Here is a 22,014-nt window from a genome sequence, read left to right as displayed (position 1 = left end):
AACGAATGCACATGTCTGTTTATTGGTAGTATTCATTTAAATGGTTCCTTAGCTAAATTAAGTAAGATTTATCATTTATTTTCAGTGAAGATGATCAAACAATAAGGTCATGGTGTTCTGCAAAAGAGTTGTATAACTACAACTGTAAAGCCTGATACACACTATTTGTTTTTTTCCGTTCAACCCAGTGGTACAGCGATCTCCCCCTGCTGTGCTGTTGTGTTCTGACAGTTCCAGGGGGACCCCCCCCCCACCAGAACACTCCAATCAGCACTGATCGGGAGCCACTCAGCTGCTGGTGTGCTTTACACGGGCTGAATATTGGCCGGTTTTTATTGAACTGGCTGATGCCAGCCGGCATTTGGCCCTTGTGTACGGGGCTTAACAGTTGTCTCCTATCAATGTTTTTTAAATCTACATTGAATTAAATTAACTAGCCATTTGGGTATTAATTTAAAAATAAAAATAATTACTGTATATTTCTTTGCACATGGACATACTGTATGCCCATGCCATCCCTCAAAGTTGTGTGAAGGTATCCAACTTGGCATGTTCCTGGAAATTTCATTTAAAGAATATGTATAGATTCAAACTTTTTGTTTAAATATCACTGTTTATTGACCATTTTTCATTTCATTTATTCTCAATGATTATTATAGTGTGTGATGCTAAAATATACATTTTGACCATCATGCTAAAATAACAGAAAATAAATTATACAACTGTACACCAAATAATCATCCAAATATATCAGTTCAGTTCTATGTAAAGTCTCCGTAGCCAAAAAAACAAATCGCAGCTGAGATGCTGATTAACTTGCTTGTCCATGTTATATATATATCCTAATATACTTTAGGATATACATTTATTTTGCAGACAGAAGCAGTGTTCTCCATTTCTATGTGACAAGTTGGTATTGTCTTTTTTTGCCTCTTATGAACAAAGGATTGATAACAATCCACTATCAGATTCCAGCAGAGTCAATTGGCTCAACTCCAAAACGTTAGTAAATCACTTTATTCTTTTGGCGGTGGCTCAGTTTCTTGCCTTGCTGCTTCTGGATCTTCAGCCTCCAAAACTTCAGGCTCAGGCTTTAACATGTGCTCAATTTTGGTAACTCTCTGTTTAAGTTTCTGTTGCGCTGAATCATACTCTGCCAACAGTCTAGCAAATTTGGTTTGCAAGTTATCCACCAAACCTTCCATGTGAGCTACCTTCTCCTCAATGTCTTTGGGGTCAATGCCAGAGTTAGCAATATCTAAATCGAGAAGACCATCCTTCATTAAAATTTGCCTTCCTTTTTCCTCTAGCATGGCTTTTGCATCAGGATATTCTGTCAGAGCTTCCATAAGGTCATCTTTGGACAGGCAGAAGAGATCGGAATATCCAATACTTTTGATATTTGCTGTTCTTCTGTTACCAGCTTTACTGCCTTTAATGTTAAGAATACTAATTTCTCCAAAGTAGCTGCCATCACTTAAAACCACAAATTGTGTAATACCATCATCTGCTACAACAGCAAGTTTACCCTCTTTGATGATATACATTTCCCTTCCGATATCACCTTTCCTACAAATGTAATCTCCAGGACTATATACTTGAGGTTGCAGCTTCAAGACTAATTCAACCAAGAGTCCAGCTTCACAATCTGCAAAGATACGGACTTTTTTCAATGTATCTAGATGGACATTGATAGCAATCTCTGCCCTTAATTTGTCTGGTAGGTATTTCAATACTTCTCTTTCATCAACAGCTTTTTTGTTTGTCCACAAGTAGTCAAACCACTTAATTACTCTTTTTTCCAAATCTTTACTGACTTTACGGAAATGCATGTACTGTTTGATGGCATCAATTCTGCCTTGGAATTCTGCCCTGGCAGCATTCATGTTTGAAATCATGGAACCAACGTTACCGACGATAGTAGCGAAAATCAATACTCCCACTAAAAAGTCAGCAACCACAAACCAGAATTCAGAGTCTTGCACAGGTGGTGGTGTTTCACCGATGGTTGTTAGGGTTAGTGTTGACCAGTAGAGACTGTACACATATTTTCTAGCCAAGCGGCCATATTCTGGGTCTGAGGTGTTAGGGTAGACCCATGTGTCTGCTCCAAACCCTATAGCTTTTGAAATTGAATAGAATACACAAGCATTCCAGTGGATAATGATTACGATGTACATGATGAGGTTAGATATTCTAAAGATGTTTGGATAGTTGGTCCGCGTCTCAGTTCGTTGGAAAAACTCAAACATTCGAGCAACTCGGAGTAATTTATTCAGCCTGAATTCTGGGTAGTTTAATCCAAATTTAAGATACAGTATGTCTGTTGGTATGATAGACAAAACATCCAGCTTAAATTGAAATGTCTTTTTGTATTTGTCTCTTAGTTTGCCTTCATCTTTTACCAATAGACCTTGTTCCAAATAACCTTAAAAAAATGAGATCAGTGAAAGTATATGAGCAAATTGTCAGATATTATTATGTACAATATATTCTTGGCATGCAAAGAGCATTACACTTAATGTTGACATGTTGACAAGGCTGCTGCTAATTGTGAGACAATGAATTAGGGTTGTCAGCCTGCAAGAGGAAATTATGTTAAAGCGAAGTTCCAAACAAAAGTGGAACTTCTGCTTATCTAATCCCCCCCCTCCGGTGCCACATTTGGCACCTTTCAGGGGGCAGGGGGAGCAAGTACCTGTTTTTGACACGGCGAGGTACGTCAGAAGTTTGCCCCCTCCTCTTCCCTCCTACTCCCCCTGCTGCCAGGCCAGTAAGAGAGCGAAGAGCGCTTCGCGTATGCGCTGTAAGGACCTGGCTGTAAAGCCGTGAGGCTTCACTGCCGGGTTCCCTTAGCGACAAAGGTGGCGGCAGCACCCAGCAGCCGATGGAAACATCGGCTGGAGTGCTGACATCTCTGGATTCCAGGATAGGTAAGTGTCCTAATATTAAAAGTCAGCAACTAGAGTATGTTTATCTGCAGACTTTTAATTTTGGAGGGGGAGGCTGGAACTTCCCAGAAGAGAAGCTTTTAACTGCTTGCTGGCTACCCACCCAATAGCAGTTTTATTGCTACAGGGCGGCAGCTGTATGCCGGATCACGTATATATACATGATCCTGCACTTTCAAGTAGCGGGCACACTGCTGGCTGTTTACTTCCACTGTCAATTTACACAGCAGAAGCCGATCAGTGGGTGCTGGGTACTTGAGGTTCCCTGGCCCCCACCGATCGGCAGGCAGAGAGACAGAACTGCGATCTGCCTATGTAGATCGCCGTTGTGACAGAGGCAAAGGGATGGAGTTTGAGTCCCTGCAAATAAATTCCATCTCTTCCCCTAGTAAAAGCACCTCACACCGTTTAGTAAAACACAGTTAACCCTCTGATTGCCCCCCGATCCAGCCAGTGTCATTAGTACAGTGACAGTGCATATTTTTAGCAATGATCACTGTATACCCAAAAAGTGTCAATTAGTGTCAGAATGTCCACCGCAATATTGCAGTTCTGCTGATCGCCACCATTACCATTAGTTAAAAACAAAAAATACCATAGTTTGTAGACGCTATAACTTTTGTGCAATCAAATTATTTTTTTTTTACAAATTTTTTACCAGAAATATATAGCAGATAACATATTTATTTAAATTGATGGAGAAATTAGATTTTTTTCATTTTTTTTTATTGGATATGTTTTATAGCAAAAAGTAAAAAATATTTTTTTTTTTCAAAATTGTCGGCCTTTTTTGTTTATAGTGCAAAAAAAGAAGAACCGCAGAGGTGATCAAAAACCAAAAGAAAGATCTATTTGTGGGGAAAAAAAGCACATAATTTGGGTATTTTAGTACAGTGTTACATGATCACAAAATTGTCAGTTAAAGTATTGCAGTGCCGAATCGCAAATAATGGCCTGGTCAGGAAGGGATACATTTTCTGGAGGTCAAGTGGTTAAACAGATTCACAAAAAATGATTTGCTTAAAAAAACTTAATACAGTAAGAGCATGTTTACACTTGCTTTGATTTTAACACACAATAAAGCGCCTACTGCTTCAACGTGCATATTTAATGTGTTTTTGATGCTTCTGTGGTGCTTTTTTGAAGCTTTAATGAAGCTAAGCAAATGTCCTGTGTGTGTTTATTATCCATCAGTTTTAAAGATACTCAGTAGAATCTCAGCTCAGTAGTATCTTCAACTCAGTAATACCCCTGCTCAACAGATCACCAGATCATTAGTACCCTTGTTCAACAGATCCCCCTCTTAGTATTACTCACAGCTCCACTGATGCCCTACTCAGTAGCTCTGCTGTTCCTCTGGTTTAGTGCGCCAATGCTGCGCACTACGCATGACACCTGCTGGTTTCTCCTGCTCTGGTCCCCCATCCCTGCTGATCCTCCGCCGTTTCGGTTCTCTCTCTTTTGTCGGCATTCACCTTCTGCTATAGCGTACCCATGTTATGCACTGATTTCAATAGGCAGAGTCGCTTTAGGAGCCTCAAAGATGCGGCTTGCAGGATTTTTTTTAGTGTCCTGCCAGGGCACCTCTCCAGTATGAAAGCACTCTGGTTTTCACACTGGAGTGACAGGGGGGGGCGCTTTACAGGCACTATAGCGCTAAAAAATAACACCTGCAAAGCACCTCAGTGTGTGTGAAAGTAGCCTAAGAGTCTGTATTACTAAGTGTACACACTTCACAAAGTATGCATAAGTTTATTCCTAAATATAGTTAACCACCAGTGTTTGCAGGAGGCCACTCCCCCCAGTGAGTGTTTGTTTTTTTTGCAAGCTGGGTTCGGGGCCAGGTTAGGCTCTCTACTTTGCACTCCTCGGGGGCTCCTACTCACCAATAAGTTACTGTTTATATATATGTGTACTGAATATGTATGTAATATAAATGCATAAATATCCATGCTCAGTAATTATAGGATTATATGTTCATGCAACTTGCCTCTTTATATAAGTATGGTTATGTGTTCCTGGACCTTCTGTCTCGGGAGGGGTTGTTTGTGGCCACCCCCTGGACAGAATCCCTGAGCTCCAGTATGCTCTGGCTACTTGACCTTTTGAGGAAAGTTGTATTTCACCCCCTCCCTGACAACAGCCATTCTTCACGGCAACAATTGATGAATAAAACTCCATGGCTTTTCCTTCCCTTAGACTGCTTTCACACTGAGGCGATTTACAGGCGCTACAGCGCTAAAAATAGCACCTGCATAGCGCCTGTAAAGAGCTTCTCCTGTCACTCGAGTGTGAAAGCCCGAGTGTTTTCACACTGGAGCGGGATGGTAAAAAATTCCTGCAAGCAGCATCTTTTCAGCGCTGCAGGAATGGTGTATACACCACCCCTAAAATGCCTCTGCCCATTGAAATAAATAACCCTTTTTTGACCGCTAGCGGGGGTTAAAAGCACCCTGCTAGGAGGCAAATAGTGACGCTAAAATTACGGTAAAGCGCCGCTAAAAATAGCCCTTAACGCCTCGGTGTGAAAGCACCCTTACTGATTATGATCTGGGATGGGCCGGGGTAATGGTTTTTTTTTTGTCTTGTTGTTTTGATTAGTAGTTAGGTGACTGCAGGTTAAATCGTTTAACAGTTGCTTCCTTGTTGGGACTCATGCTATCCCTTTTTTAGAGGAGTTTTTACCTGGATATTCTACTCCCCTTAGTCCTCCTCTTACAAACCAACCAGGCAGAGGGGGGCCACACACCAGGGCTGAACTGTTTTGGGTTGGCCCTTGTTGTGAGGTCTGGCGGGGGCTGCCTGTGGCCGGGGGCTAATTCCCCAAAGTGCCTTACCTCTTCTCCCACTAGGCTTTAACTGCCCAAGAAGGCAATTGATCTCCACGTGGAGTTATAGTGCTTGTTCTATTCTTCCTTCTCTCTACTGTTCTTAGTGCCCCTGCTCTTACTTTTTTCCTATCTGAACTACCTCTTTCTACTGTTTCTGGTCTCTTATTTCCAAATCCTTCTCTTTTCCTTACCCCTCTTAACCCCCCCCCCCTTGTGTTTTTTTTTTTGCCCTATCCCCTCCCCACATTCCTTTGTATTAGAAGAGGCTTGTCGGCTGGGACTAATTTCTTCAGGTTGCCAATAATACTACTATCCCGGAATTTTAAGGGAATGGATACCCCTAAGAAGTAGTCCAGTTGCATCTCAGATTTATGGAGAAAACGCCCCCAAATTGTGTTTCTTCAGGAAACTCACTTCCGAGCGGATAGAATACCAAAAATGCACGATAAGCATTTCCCAATGGCCTATCACAGTGTGTCTCCCTCATCCAAATCTAAGGGGGGCAGTATCCTTTTGTTTAATACCCTTCCTTTTACAATTTCTGGTCCTCCACACTGATCAGGAGAGCAGATTTTTCTTTTCAAGGGCAAAATACAGTCAGAGACATTCTCCCTGGCAAATGTGTATCTACCAAATATTGATCAGCTCTCAGTGCTGGAGTCGTGCCTTTCCTCTCTGGACTCTTTTACTGAGGGCACTCTAATATTAGGGGGAGATTTCAATCTTACACTTGACCAGCATAAGGATTCGTCAATGGATTCTTCGGCCCTACCCCAAAAAAAGCAGAACTAGACTTCTTCATTCCTATCAATTGGTTGATATATGGCGCATCATCAATCCTCAAGAAAAGGATTACACCTTATTCTTGTCATCGGATCATATTCAAGGATAGATCTCTTCCTTGTCTCCTGTGCCACATTTCCACTAGTCTCTGGGGCCCACATTGGTCATATCGCACTTTCAGACCATGTGCCAACCTCATTAGAAATAGCTTTACAACACCAGAGGCTTAGGTCCACTAATTTACAGCTTAATGAAACACTTCTCCAGAACCCTGAAATTAAAGCCGATATTCAGAGAGAATTCAGAGAGAACTCTTTTTCGAGACGAATAAAGCCTCAGTATCTAACCCTCTTCTCCTTTGGTCGGAAAATAAGTGCTATATTCGAGGGGTTCTCATTAAGCACGGCCACAGAGTTAAACAAGACAAGGCAAAAACGTTAGCTGGTTTATTATGCAAATTACATGACTTTGAAATACGCCATGAATCTTGCCCTCGCCATCTTACAGAAACAGAACTCAATCGGCTGTGGGAGCCGATCAGAGACCTCACGCTATTTCAGGCCAAGAAAAAACTATTGGTGATAAGTGCCGTAGATCTTTGGCGAATGCCTTACGAACCCATTGTAACTCATCCTACATTGCAGCAATTTCCACTCCTTGGGGTACCAAAATTCATTCATCCCTGGAGATGGCTGAGGCATTCCGTTATTTTTATGCATAGCTCTACAACTTACATTCATCCCCCACCATGGCTAGTATCCCGGATAAGCCAGCAGCAATCAATGCATACCTCCAGGCCGCAAGACTGCCCTCACTCACTGATGAGGAAGTTGGGCTGCTATCGGCACCTATCTCTGCTGAGCAATTTTCAGATGCGCTAGCTGGATCTCCAGCAGGAAAAGCACCTGGGCCTGAGGGCTTCACAACTCCATACTACAATGCTTTTTGTGACCAATTAACATCTCATTTTACCAATGCCTTTAACGCCATCTTAGATGGCCTTACCGTGTCCCCAAACCTCCTAAGTGTAAGCATTTCGGTCATTCCAAAGCCAGGAAAAGACCTACTTCTCTGTGCCAGCTATAGATCCATCAAAATCTTAGCGGAGAGACTAGGTACTATTCTTCAGCGTATCATTCCCCTTGATCAAGTCTTTATCCGTAAGAGAGAGTCCTGTGGTAACGCAATTAGAACTAATAATATCATAGCGAGAGCCAAGCATCTTAACACACCATTCATTCTGCTTTCAACGGATGCTGGAAAAGCATTTGACAGAGTGAATTGGACTTTCCTCCAAGCCACCTTATGACAAATTGGGATGCAGAGCTCTGTCCTATCTTGGATTTCTGCCCTATACTCGGCCTCCACAGCCACAGTCAAAATGAATGGAGTAGCCTCCAAATCCTTTGAGATTGGAAATGGAACAAGACAGGGCTATCCCCTCTCCCTGCTTATGTTCATTTTATCATTGGAACCTCTGTTACAGCAAATTCGGGCTAACCCAGACATTAGGGGTCTTGAAAGTAGTATGTATCATCACAAAGTCTTGGATTACACTGATAACTTGTTATTTTACTTATGTAATCCACTTATATCCTTACCAGTACTCTTATCTGAAATATGTATTTATGGAGAATTATTATATTTTAAAGTAAACCTACAAAAATCATAAGCTCTCAATGTTAACCTTTCCCCTCAGTCCATTGCTCATCTCAGTGGAAATTTCCCTTTCTGATGGGCCCCCCAAGCCATCCAATACTTGAGGACTAGAATCCTTCCAATCGTCAATTTATTTTCCAATACAATTTCCAACCTTTATTAGCTACCCTCTTGGCAGATTTAGAGAAATGGAAATACCTGGCAGTCTCCTGGTTTGGAAGATGTAATGTCTTGAAAATGAACGTCTGTTATACCTTTTACAAGTTTTACTGATCACACCGCCACAAGGGTTTTTTCAGAAGATCTGAACGGCCTTTATCAGTGGCGGAATTATCAGGGTCGCAACAGTCGCAAGTGCGACTGGGCCCTGTAATTCTCGGCCACTTCAGGGGGCCCACCGGCAGCCCGCCCGCCGCCCGAGGGGCCCACCTGACTGTCCGGCCGGGGGTGTGCGTGTGCGGTGTTATTAATGTCAGGTTCATGCCGTCCTTCACCAGCGTGAGAGAAGTGCTCGGTTGGCTCCGCCCCCGCCTCCCTTACAGTCGCTCTGGATAGGCGGGGGCGGAGCCAACCGAGCACTTCTCTCACGCTGGTGAAGGACGGCATGAACCTGACATTAATAACACCGCACACGCACACCCCCAGCTGGACAGTCAGGTGGGCCCCTCGGGCGGCGGGCGGGCTGCCGGTGGGCTCCCTGAAGTGGGCGAAAATTACAGGGCACTTGCGACTCTGCGACACAAAAAAACCTTCAGCCAATGCAGTGAAGGCACTCTCTGAAGCAAGGAGCAGCGGAGGCACGCTTCCTGGAGGAACTTTACGTCACTCTGCAGGATTCACTCTGCAGGATTCTGAGGAGGGGGAATCGATCATCATCATCGACTGATTGGCGGTAAGTCACCACCCCCCCTCCAGATTGTGCCAGCCCGCCACCCCCCTCCAGTGCCACCACCTGCCCTCCATTGCCACCAGCCCACCATCGCCCCTCCAGTACCACCCCTCCAGACTGTGCCACCCCCTGCCCTCCAGTGCCACCAGCCCACTACCCCCCTCTCCAGTGTCACCAGCCCCCCCCCCTCCAGACTGTTCTACCACACCCCCCAGACTGTTCCACCCCATCCCCCCCCCCAGACTGTTCCACCCCATCCCCCCCCTCCAGACTGTTCCACCCCATCCCCTCCTCCAGACTGTTCCACCCCCCCCCCCCCCCGACTGTCCCACCCCATCCCCCCTCCAGACTGTTCCACCCCATCCCCTCCTCCAGACTGTTCCACCCCATCCCCCTCCAGACTGTTCACCACCACCGCCCCTCCAGACTGTGCCACCCCCTCCCTCCAGTGCCACCACCCCCCTCCAGTGCCACCACCCCCCCTCCAGTGCCACCAGCCCACCACCCCCTCTCCAGTGCCACCACCCCCTCCAGTGCCACCAGCCCACAACCCCCTCCAGTGCCACCACCACCCCTCCAGACTGTGCCACCCGCCCTCCAGTGCCATCACCACCCCTCCAGACTGTTTCACCACCCCCCTCCAGACTGCCACCACCGCCCCTCCAGACTGTGCCACCACCTCCCTGCAGTGCCACCCCTCCCTCCAATGCCACCACCACCCCTCCAGTGCCACCATAGTGCCACCAGCCCACCACCCCCCCTCCTCTGCCACCACCCCCCTCCAGTGCCACCACCACCCCCCTCCAGTGCCGCTACCCCCACCTCCCTCCAGTGCCACCCCCCCCCTCCAGACTGTGCCACCACCACCCCTCGAGTGCCACTAGCCCACCACCCCCTTCCAGTGCCACCACCACCCCCTTCCAGTGCCACCACCCCTCCAGACTGTGCCACCACCCCTCCAGTGCCACCACCCGCCCTCCAGTGCCACCAGCCCTCCACCCCCCCTCCAGACTGTGCCACCACCACCCCCCCTCCAGACTGTTCTACCACACCCCCCCGACTGTTCCACCCCATCCCCCCCTCCAGACTGTTCCACCCCATCCCCTCCTCCAGACTGTTCCACCCCATCCCCCCCCGACTGTCCCACCCCATCCCCTCCTCCAGACTGTTCCACCCCATCCCCTCCTCCAGACTGTTCCACCCCATCCCCTCCTCCAGACTGTTCGCCACCACCGCCCCTCCAGACTGTGCCACCACCTCCCTCCAGTGCCACCACCCCCCCTCCAGTGCCACCAGCCCACCACCCCCTCTCCAGTGCCACCACCCCCCTCCAGTGCCACCAGCCCACAACCCCCTCCAGTGCCACCACCACCCCTCCAGACTGTGCCACCACCTCCCTCCAGTGCCACCACCCCCCCTCCAGTGCCACCAGCCCACCACCCCCTCTCCAGTGCCACCACCCCCCTCCAGTGCCACCAGCCCACAACCTCCTTCAGTGCCACCACCACCCCTCCAGACTGTGCCACCCGCCCTCCAGTGCCATCACCACCCCTCCAGACTGTTTCACCACCCCCCTCCAGACTGCCACCACCGCCCCTCCAGACTGTGCCACCACCTCCCTGCAGTGCCACCCCTCCCTCCAATGCCACCACCACCCCTCCAGTGCCACCATAGTGCCACCAGCCCACCACCCCCCCTCCTGTGCCACCACCCCCCTCCAGTGCCACCACCACCCCCCTCTAGTGCCGCTACCCCCACCTCCCTCCAGTGCCACCACCCCCCCTCCAGACTGTGCCACCACCACCCCTCGAGTGCCACTAGCCCACCACCCCCTTCCAGTGCCACCACCACCCCCTTCCAGTGCCACCACCCCTCCAGACTGTGCCACCACCCCTCCAGTGCCACCACCCGCCCTCCAGTGCCACCAGCCCTCCACCCCCCCCTCCAGACTGTGCCACCACCACCCCCCCTCCAGACTGTTCCACCACCCCCCCTCCAGACTGTGCCACCACCTCCCTGCAGTGCCACCCCTCCCTCCAATGCCACCACCACCCCTCCAGTGCCACCATAGTGCCACCAGCCCACCACCCCCCTCCTGTGCCACCACCACCCCTCCAGACTGTGCCACCCCCCTCCTGTGCCACCACCACCCCCCTCCAGTGCCGCTACCCCCACCTCCCTCCAGTGCCACCACCCCCCCTCCAGACTGTGCCACCACCACCCCTCGAGTGCCACTAGCCCACCACCCCCTTCCAGTGCCACCACCACCCCCTTCCAGTGCCACCACCCCTCCAGACTGTGCCACCACCCCTCCAGTGCCACCACCCGCCCTCCAGTGCCACCAGCCCTCCACCCCCCCTCCAGACTGCCGCCACCACCCCCCCTCCAGTGCCACCAGCCCACCACCCCCTCTCCAGTGCCACCACCCCCCTCCAGTGCCAACAGCCCACAACCTCCTCCAGTGCCACCACCACCCCTCCAGACTGTGCCCCCCGCCCTCCAGTGCCATCACCACCCCTCCAGACTGTTTCACCACCCCCCTCCAGACTGCCACCACCGCCCCTCCAGACTGTGCCACCCCTCCCTCCAATGCCACCACCACCCCTCCAGTGCTAACATAGTGCCACCAGCCCACCACCCCCCCCCCTCCTGTGCCACCACCACCCCTCCAGACTGTGCCACCCCCCTCCAGTGCCACCACCACCCCCCTCCAGTGCCGCTACCCCCACCTCCCTCCAGTGCCACCACCCCCCCTCCAGACTGTGCCACCACCACCCCTCGAGTGCCACTAGCCCACCACCCCCTTCCAGTGCCACCACCCCTCCAGACTGTGCCACCACCCCTCCAGTGCCACCACCCGCCCTCCAGTGCCACCAGCCCTCCACCCCCCCTCCAGACTGTGACACCACCACCCCCCCTCCAGACTTTGACACCACCACCACCCCTCCAGACTGTTCCACCACCCCCCCTCCAGACTGCCACCACCGCCCTCCAGTGCCACCCCTCCCTCCAATGCCACCATCCCCCCTCCAGTGCCACCACCCCCCCTCCAGTACCACCAGCCCACCACCCCCCCTCCAGACTGCCAACACCACCCCTCCAGACTGTGCCACCACCACCCCCCCTCTAGTGCCTCCACCACCCCTCCAGACTGCCACTAGCCCCCTCTAGTGCCACCACCACCCCTCTAGTGCCACCACCACCCCTCCAGACCCCTCCAGACTGTGCCACCACCCTTCCAGACTGTGCCACCACCACCACCCTTCCAGACTGTGCCACCACCACCATCCCTCCAGACTGTGCCACCACCACCACCCCTCCAGACTGCCGCCACCCCTCCCTCCAATGCCACCATCCCCCCCTCCAGACTGTGCCACCACCACCACTCCTCCAGACTGTGCCACCACCACCACTCCTCCAGACTGTGCCACCACCACCACTCCTCCAGACTGTGCCACCACCACCACCCCCCTCCAGACTGTTCCACCACCCCCCTCCAGACTGTTCCACCACCGCCCTCCAGTGCCACACCTCCCTCCAATGCCACCATCCACTCTCCAGTGCCACCACCCCCCTCCAGTACCACCAGCCCACCACCCTCCCTCCAGACTGCCACCACCCCTCCAGACTGTGCCACCACCACCCACTCCAGTACCACCGCCACCCCCTCTCCAGTACCACCACCATGCCACCCACCTCCAGTACCACCGCCACCCACCTCCAGGACAACCATGCCTCTCCAGTACCATCGCCACCCTCCTCCAGTACCACCACCCACCCTCCGGTACCACCGCCACCCCTCTCCAGGACCGCCACCCCCTTCAGTACCACCACCGCCACCCACCTCCAGTACCACCACCACCCCTCTCCAGGACCATCATGCCTCTCCAGTACCATCACCACCCTCCTCCAGTACCACCACCCAGCCTCCAGTACCACCGCCACCCACCTCCGGTACCACCGCCACCCCTCTCCAGGACCACTACCACCTTCAGTACCACCACCGCCACCCACCTCCAGTACCACCATCAGCCCCCCTCCAGTACCACCACCACCACCCTCCTCCAGTACCACTGCCACCACCTCCAGTACCACTGCCACCCCTCTCCAGGACCACCACCGCCACCCACCTCCAGGACCACCATCCCCCTCCAGTACCACTGCCACCCCCCTCCAGTACCACCACTGCACTGGTGACACAGGTTTCACTCGGGACACAGGCTGCACAGAAATGTTTTACTTTGTTCTACAGTGGAAAAAAATATAGTATCAAAATCATGCTTTTCGGGGGGGGGGGGGCCCTTCCTGATTTCTTGCATCGGGGCCCTGAGGTTTCTAGTTACGCTTCTGGCCTTTATCCAATATATTTTGCAAGGTAAACCTTCCCGCCTCAAACAAGCACTCTTACAAAGATCCAAGCTCAGAAGTGGTGTTGATCTCCCTGACCCTGCCTTATACTGTACAGTGGGACATAGGGCCAGAGTGGTTGATTTGTTTAGACATACCTCTTACAAACTTTGGGTGTCTTTGGAACAGGAATGCTGCCTCCCTATCCAGCCTTCAATGGAAAGGAGTCCAACACTCTTGAGTAGCACCTCCCCACTCTCTGATTGAAGCCACCCTGATAGAACTCTCTAGATACTACAAATTGGCAACAATTTCTAGCTTCCCCTCATCACTGACTTCTATCATCGGCCACCCCGACTTCATTCCAGGTCTGACAGATCGAGCCTTCCAACTCCAGCATGATCTGAACCTAATCAGAGCTTCTTCTTTCCTTGGTCCATCTGGATGGGTCTGTCCATCGGAACTGTTTAGTTCCTTTAACTGTTCAGCACTGGGCCAATGGAAATTGTTGCAGTTGACCTACTTCCTCCGCTCCCTTCCAGATCATTCCAGGTTTCGAAGACAACCCACCTCATTTGAAGAACTTTGTTTGGGAGAGGGGTCAATTCGGAAATCTCTGTCTGGTTCTCATGGTATCTTACTTGCAGCCTCCTCTCAGCATGACCCACCATATTTGCTCAAATAGGAAAGAGAACTAAATACCTCATTCTCGGATGATCAGAAGAGCCGAATATTATTTTTTGCTCACAAATCTTCATCTTTGTAGCAAATACCAGGAGACCTCTTACAAAATCTTAACACGTTGGTATTGGCCCCTTCTGTGTTAGCGGCCCTTTTCCCTGGACACAGCCCATTATGTTAGCATTGTGGCATCCACACTGGCATGTTATTTCACATTTTCTGGGACTGTCCAAAGATTTGTCCCTACTGGCATCAGGTACTACAAATCGTACACAAACACACGGACCACTCTCTTTTCGACAACCCGTAAGCAGGACACATTTTTCACCTAATAAGTTTGATGTCATTGTGAAAACACAAAAATAAACCAATCTAATGAGATCAACCTTTATAGGTGAAAACATTTATATAAAGAAATCACATCAAATATGTAAATAAATGTCCATATGATCCCATTCACAAGGGTTAAAAAGGAAAAATATATGAGAAACAAGAAAGTAAAAAGGAAACAAATCATCCATGATTAATTTTCTCCACCAGGTATCCCTGCAATCACAATTCGTAGTGCTCCCCCCACCAGATGACACCAAGTATTAAAGCCTCTTACTGGATCCTGTGCACCCTCATATAGTATGCTCAAATGCGCGTGTTACATCTCCTTATAAAGGGAAGCTCCAAAGCGCCAAACGTGATCCAGTCAGAGTTGGTTGTTCAGTAGGATGGAAAATAAAAGTAAAATGCATATACAACCATAGTGTAGCCTATAGTAAAACTTTCAAAGGGGATTACACTAAGCCACGCTTCATCCTCACGCACGCTTATTGACCAGCGGGAGAGGCCGGTGCAGCCACACAGCCTGCTGCTTTTTGGGAGATCAATTGTATCAGTTTTTATTGCTATATGCAAGTTTTTTAAACCTTTTGCCCAAAGATTTGCTTAGTGTGATTCCCTTTGTAAGTTTTACTTTATTTATTTATTTAATAAATGTTTTTTTATGGGTTACTCTATGGGCATATATGCTTTTTATTTTTATTTTGATGAACCAACCATGACTGGATCACATTTGGTGCTTTGGAGTTTCCCTTCATAAGGAGATGTAACATGCGCATTTGACCATACTATACGATGGTCCACAGGATCTGGTAAGAGGTTTTAATACTTGGTGTCACCTGGTGGTGGAATCACTACGAATTGTGATTGCGGGGACACCGGTGGAGCAAATGAATCATGGATCATTTGTTTAGTTTGGACTTTCTTGTTTCATATATAATTTTCCTTTTTAGTGAATGGGCTCTTATGGACACTTATTTACATATTTGGTGTGATTTCTTTATACACATTTTTTCACCTAATACGTTTGATGTCATTATATTGATGTCTTTTTGTGTTTTCACAATATTGCGTTACATTTTTTAGCGCTGCTTCATTTATTTTTCACAATTCTTGCATCTAGTCTCACAGATTGCTTAAACGGCTGCTCATTTGTAATTTATATGTTTTCGCAAAGATATCCTATATGATTTTTGTTTTATCTTCAAAACAAAGCAAAGCTAACTCTGAATAAATGCCCCTTAAGGTCCCTTTCAAACTGGCCGTCTGATCAGGTCCGCCTGTCAGTTTTTCAGGCAAACCTGATCAGATCATTTATTCACCCCTATAGAGAGGCAGATGTCTGTTGACCGCCACCGCTATCCGATCTGATCCTGTCCAGACAGATGGAGGTCCTATTTCCCATCCACCTGGCGGATCAGATGAAAACAGACTGGCTGTCGGTTTTCATCCAATTTTCCCATAGAAAAGAGTGGGACTCTGTCCGTTTCTGCTCTGCACTGTGAGCAGAGACGAACCCGTCGTCCGCCCGCTCAGCTGGGATCAGTGGAGCGAATCTGTTAAACTGAGGCACCTGTGTGAAAAGGGGCCTAAATGTTACAGGTGATGTTAGTGAGCATTGTGATAAACTTCTATGGAGACTTTGGAGACACTTTGAAGCACCAAGAAAGTGACATGGGGTATAAGTTTTGAAGAAAAGCAAAGCAAACACAACAGTGTAAACAGGATTGTAAGGTAACCATTTTAATTAGTGAGAGGTGCTTTGATTGACATTCAGAGTGCTTTAAAAAAGCATGCAAAATTCCACATTTTGAAGCAAGTGTAAAGGAAGTCTCAGTCATGTTGACATACTGAAAAATAGTTGGTGGGTTTACATACACATTAATATGACACACTTTTCCTGCTAAAAATATGTAAAAATGTGCTACATTGTGAACTTTAAGTACTGTGCTTCATAGATTTACATACAAACATACCTGTTCTTGTTCTTACAAACATGTCTGCTATGTAGATAAAATCAGACAGGTAGTCTACCACAAACCATACTTCCAAATAGTCTTGCTGAAGTTCATCAAAACATGCCCTGCAAGAAAAATAATAAATTAATTTTTAATACTTGAATACTCTATAATGTGATACTACAGCATTTCATACTAGTGCATTATAGGTTAAAAGTCAACATAACTGGGGCTGTAATTATATCATACAGATTGCTACTGAACACCCGTATACTAAACAAAAGGACTATGCTTCAAGAGGATGTATTTTAACGATAAGACAATTAACCAGGCCTGTCTCAAACGCAAAGCTGGATTTGGATCTGCTATCTGTTTAGTGCAACTGAAGGGAACAGATTTGCAAAAGATTATGAGCACTCCTCTAAACTTTGTTTAGTTGGGCCATTAACCAAAAAAACCTGAGGATACTGGGCATCAAAATATTTTGGGGCAGGAGGGTGAAAAATGGGTCTCTTGCAGACAAACTACATCTATCTGCTGCTTCTTGAGATATTTGAAGACCTTCACTCTCTTTTGAGGGCAGTTCATACCCTGAACATTCAGGGATAGCCAATTCAGCATAATGGTGGGGAGAAAATAGACAAGATAAGGTCCCCAATCGCAAATTCCATGGACTCAAGGAAGAAGGAGGGGTAAAGAAGAGAGGAGTCAAGTGGAATCATGGAAGAGAAAATGCATATAAGGTTCAGTCCGAGCCACATGCAGCAGTGCCACTGTGAGCATACCCTTAGCTCTTTCGCTGAGCCCAGTGAAAAGAATTTCAGAAGGATCTTGTGTTCTTGAGATCCTTTGGACAGCATTTAGAAAAAACAGCCTACAAGAACACTCAAATGGCTGGTTGTAGCATTCAATGAAACCTACAGGCCGAGGTGGGGATCACTGCAGCTGCACTCGGTGCTGCTGCATACAGTTGTTTTGGGGTACCCCCTTAAATAGCCAGGCAGAGAATGCTTTAAAAATAGGAATGTGAGAAGCTGATTATAGTGGGCAAAAAGGCAGGTATTTTTTGTTTTTTTCCAGTCATGAGTTTCAAGGTGCGGGTTTTTAACATGCGTATAACATGGTAAACAAACCTGTGACGCATAGAAGTTCAGGTTTACCTTGGCATTGTACAATTAATTTTAAATGTTTTCATTGTGATAACTAGGTAGTAGTGTATATTCCCTGTGCTGTTGCTTTGCCTTACCTTGTAATGATGGTCTCACATGTGTTGGCTGCAGTTTGTAGTGTCCATGTATTGCTTCAGGTAGCTGGTCTCTATGCGCCAAGGGGACAAGACAACTTTCTTTTTTGGGACACAAGGAGGGCTGGTGCAAGGATTTTGACACCCAAGGCGAAACCTCATTTTGCCCCCCCCCCCCGGCTCCACCCAACTTCACCTCTTTGCCCTGTCCATGTATACCCCACCTTTTTAATGAAACACCCATCAAATGCAGCCCACCAGCACTCATTAATTTCAGCCTCACCAGAGCCCATCAAAGACAGCCTCACCAGCGCCCATCAAATGCAGCCTCACCAGTGTCCATCAAAGGCAGCCTCACCAGTGCCCATGAATGCAGTCTAACAGTGCCCATCAATAAATGATTGCTTGCTTCCATTCATTCTTGAGTCGGGACACAGACACAGTCCTCCGCTCATATAAAAATAAATGTGGCTGCGCTACCTACCCCACTATATATAACCCACTGATAATATCACTATTTATGGGCAAAAAGTGAAAAAATCTAATAATTACAATTAAATAAGTGAAGTCAACTAATATCAAATTAGTAAACCACAATACATCTAAAAAAATTCATATACAATCAAAATTGTGTATTTATATATGAATAAATAATGATTGAATAAATTAAATAAAAATACTCAAAAATAAATAATAAATAAATATGATTATAATAAATATAGTGATTAAATTACAATTATATATATACAATAAATAAATACAGTGATTAATTGATTATAAATAAATTAAATAAAAACCCAGTGACAAATTAATTAAATAAATAAGGAAATAATATACAAAAAAAAGGTGAACCAATAAACCCACAACCAATGAGAAAGAGTCCAAACAAAGTCTTTGTAATGAAGGAATATCTCTTTAAGGGGGTGCCAATCAACTGTGCGATCCACCTTCACTAAGCCAAAAACCGTGAATCATCAATGAGAATGCACGCTTACCAGATAGCAGTATGTAAACGCTCACTAATCATATCACCCAAACTGCACCAATCCTGACTCCTATAGCAGAGATACTTCCAAAAAGGTCATGGAGATTTTCATATAAGCAGGCAGTAGTTTAGATGATAACTCGAAAAACACAAAGAAAGCCTCCCATAGCGTAAAACAGGCAGATAACTTTATTTAAAAAAACAAAATATACTCACAAACATATCAGTAAAAAAGCATGAATGCCAGCCGACGAATGCGAGCGCCCGTTCGCTCACAAGGTCAGCGTAGTTGCATCAGCACGTCTAGATCACCCGACGCGCGTTTCGTCATACGGTGACGTCATCTGGGGGGTGGGCGACGCGCTGACGCATCACGTTTAAATAGAGACAATAATAAAACCAAGCCTCATTGTAAGTAATGAAACTGGAAGTGTAACAGCATTTACAACCAAGCCTCGTTCTGAGTTGGAAGAAACACCATGATAAACACACCTAAACACAGCTACCATATCAAAAAAGGGCACAGCTACTGGCAAAAAATGAAAAGTTTGCATTAGCATCTGGACCTATTAAATAAAAATAAATTTTTTAGATATAAATTAAATCTATAATTATTGATAATAATAAAAATTGGTAAAAAGGACAAAAAACCTAAAAAATAATACTAACAAACAAAGGAGATGGATACAAATATCCTTTTCAAAAAAATATACAGATAACTGGATTAGCTCAAAGGAAAAAAGAGACCAGATAGATTTTCTTTATAATAAAATGCTAACGAAAGTAGATGAAAGATATATTAAAAAATATATGAATAAATATGAGAAATTGTTTATGAAAAAATATAAATATAATATAATATGAAATAAAGTAAAATAAAAAAATGAAAAAATTAAAAAAAATAAAAATGAAAAAAATGAATGAAAAAAATGAATAAAAAGATGAAAAAAATGAAAAGGATAAAAAAATTTAAAAAATTAAAAAAATTAAAAAAATTAAAAAATGAAAAATAAAAATAAAATAGAAATATAAATAAAAATAAAAATAAAACTACAAATACAAATACAAATAAAAATAAATATAAAAATAAAAATGATCAAAAATAAAAATAATTCCAGATAAATTAACCAAAAAGATGTCAAAGGACTAATTTATACCAAAAAAAAAATTTACCCAAAAATGTTTTTTCTTTATTAACGACCAACTCACAACGAGTTCACAGAATTATTGCATCTAATATCATATACCAAAAGACCCTCCCACATACCATGTCTCCTGGATGATCATTCAATGATCCCAATGCCCGACCCAAATCCCAAAGTGACCAACCCAGTCTCAGGAGTTGTCAATAAATATGTTGACATCTACGTCTACGTTGAGTCCATAGGGGGTGTAACACTTTAACCGATAGATCCAGGACATCTCCAATCTCGATATGCCCCTGACAAGAGAACCACCCCTCCAGGTAGGCTAAATTTATCTATCCCTAAGAAGATAGTTTTGGCTGGATTTTTATTATGATGTTCGAGATAATGTCTGGATACAGAATGTTTGGGAAAACAATTCATAATATTGGTGATATGATCATTTAACTGTACATAAAGGGGTCGTTTAGTTCTCCCCATGTATTGTAGCCCACATGGGAACTGGAGTAAGTAAACAACCCCTTCAGTGGCGCATGTGATAAAGGGTTTTATGGTGAATACACGTGATGTACTAAAAGAAACAAAAGTGTGAGTCCATCTTTGGGAACAACCACTGAGAGAACAGACCCGACACCTACGACACTGATAATACCCAGTCAAATTTTCAAAGAAACCTTTCTTCAAAACAGGAGGATCTAATATATTGGGTGCCAACCTGTCTCTGAGGGAAGGGGCACCTCTATACACTACCCGGGGCCTAGCTGGTAAAACAGTGTTCAACACAGGATCGTTATTCAAAATGTGCCAATGTTTGTTACTCAACCTCTTAATGTTACTATGTTGTACTGAGTAGGTCGTAATAAATGGAACAAATCCTGACAGATCGTTGGAAGGAATCTTGGCCTTTACTTTTAGCAGATCCTCTCTATTAGTGGCACCAACCTCACAGTGGTGTAGTGGTTAGCACTTTCACCTAGCAGCAATAGGGTTGCTGGTTCAAATCCCGACCACGACACTATCTGCCTGGAGTTTGCATGTTCTCCCTGTGCCTGCATGGGTTTCCTCCGGGCGCTCCGGTTTCCTCCCACACTCCAAAGACATGCTGGTAGGTTAATTAGACCCCGTCCAAAGAAATTGGCCATAATATGTGTATGTGTATGTCAATGTTGTAAGTGTGTCAGGACTCTACAGGTTAAAGGACTGCAAAAATAGCTGCAGATGGACACTGGTGGCAAGAAAAGCGCCCTGAGGCGATTCAGTTCGTATAGGTAGCGCTATACAAGTCATTCATTCATTCAAGGGCAGACTTCAACAACTGGTCATCGTAGCCCTTATTCAAAAAGCACTTAGATAGGATCACTGCTTGTGTTAAAAAACTGTCAGTCTCGGTACAATTCCTTTTTACCCTCAAGAATTGGCTCTTAGGGACAGTCCTCCGCTGCCACTGCGCCTCTGACATTATGTGAGCATGGAGCGGCGGCTGCCTGCTGATGCTGAGACTTAGTTGCTTGCTGCAGAGAGAAGAAAGTAGGAACACCAGGTGCTGGGCACCCTAGGCAGCAGTGCGCACTAGGTGGCTGCCTAGTTTGCCTAGTGGTAGGACCGGCCCCACACACAGTGTCCAATGCATGCCTTGCCACCCTCTCGGTTTTGCATCAGAAATGTGTGGAGTGCTAATGTAATAGAACACATCATCTAGCTCAGGGGAGTCAAACTCAATTTCATTGTGGGCCCTCAAAGGGAATTATGGTGTCCCTGAAAAGGCTGGTTGTATCTGTAAGACTAGTTGTCCAGAGCACTCCACCCCATGAGATGTCAAAAGCCCCCTACCATGCGACTGCACCGAGAAGCGCAGAATCTGGTGGGGAAGTTCTGTCCTCTGCTCTGCTGCCAAATGCTAAGACAAGGTGGGGACAGAGATGGGGAGTGACGTAGCTGCAGGAAAGGTGTGAGGGCCACATGGCCCCCTGGGCCTTGTGTTTGGCATATGTGATCTAGCTGCATGAGTGAGCTCTCTGTATCTGCGAATGCTCTGTATGTTTGTGTCTGTGTCAGATATAATTACTGTTAGCAAGCTCTCACCTGCACGAGCACTAGACTGAGAGACCCAGGTATTGTGGGATATGCGGTTTCTTCACAGTATCACTTCTCCCACTACAAACAGAGGTCATGCATTAACCTTTACAGCGCCATGCCGCATGCCTCATGTTTC

The 22,014-nt window shown here is 46.6% G+C and overlaps 1 protein-coding gene across 1 annotated transcript in view; it reads right to left on the bottom strand.

Moving 5' to 3' along the window:
- Nucleotides 1–610: 610 nt before the first annotated feature.
- CNGA1 (cyclic nucleotide gated channel subunit alpha 1) overlaps nt 611–22,014 on the bottom strand; it is a 108,739-nt gene continuing 87,335 nt past the window's right edge. The window contains exons 8-9 of the mRNA XM_077477530.1: nt 16,448–16,554; nt 611–2,428 (exon numbers count right to left, since the gene is read on the bottom strand). Of these exons, the coding sequence (XP_077333656.1) occupies nt 1,017–2,428; nt 16,448–16,554 (1,519 nt within the window). The 3' untranslated portion in view covers nt 611–1,016. The remainder of the gene's footprint in view (nt 2,429–16,447; nt 16,555–22,014) is intronic.

The sequence above is a fragment of the Lithobates pipiens genome, unplaced genomic scaffold, assembly GCF_037356315.1.
Source record: "Lithobates pipiens isolate NorthernLeopardFrog02 unplaced genomic scaffold, aLitPip1_a1.2 Scaffold_13, whole genome shotgun sequence".
Lineage (NCBI taxonomy): Eukaryota > Metazoa > Chordata > Amphibia > Anura > Ranidae > Lithobates > Lithobates pipiens.
The sequence above is the reverse complement of the archived record's forward strand: the minus strand, read 5'-3'. Positions and strand labels throughout refer to the sequence as shown.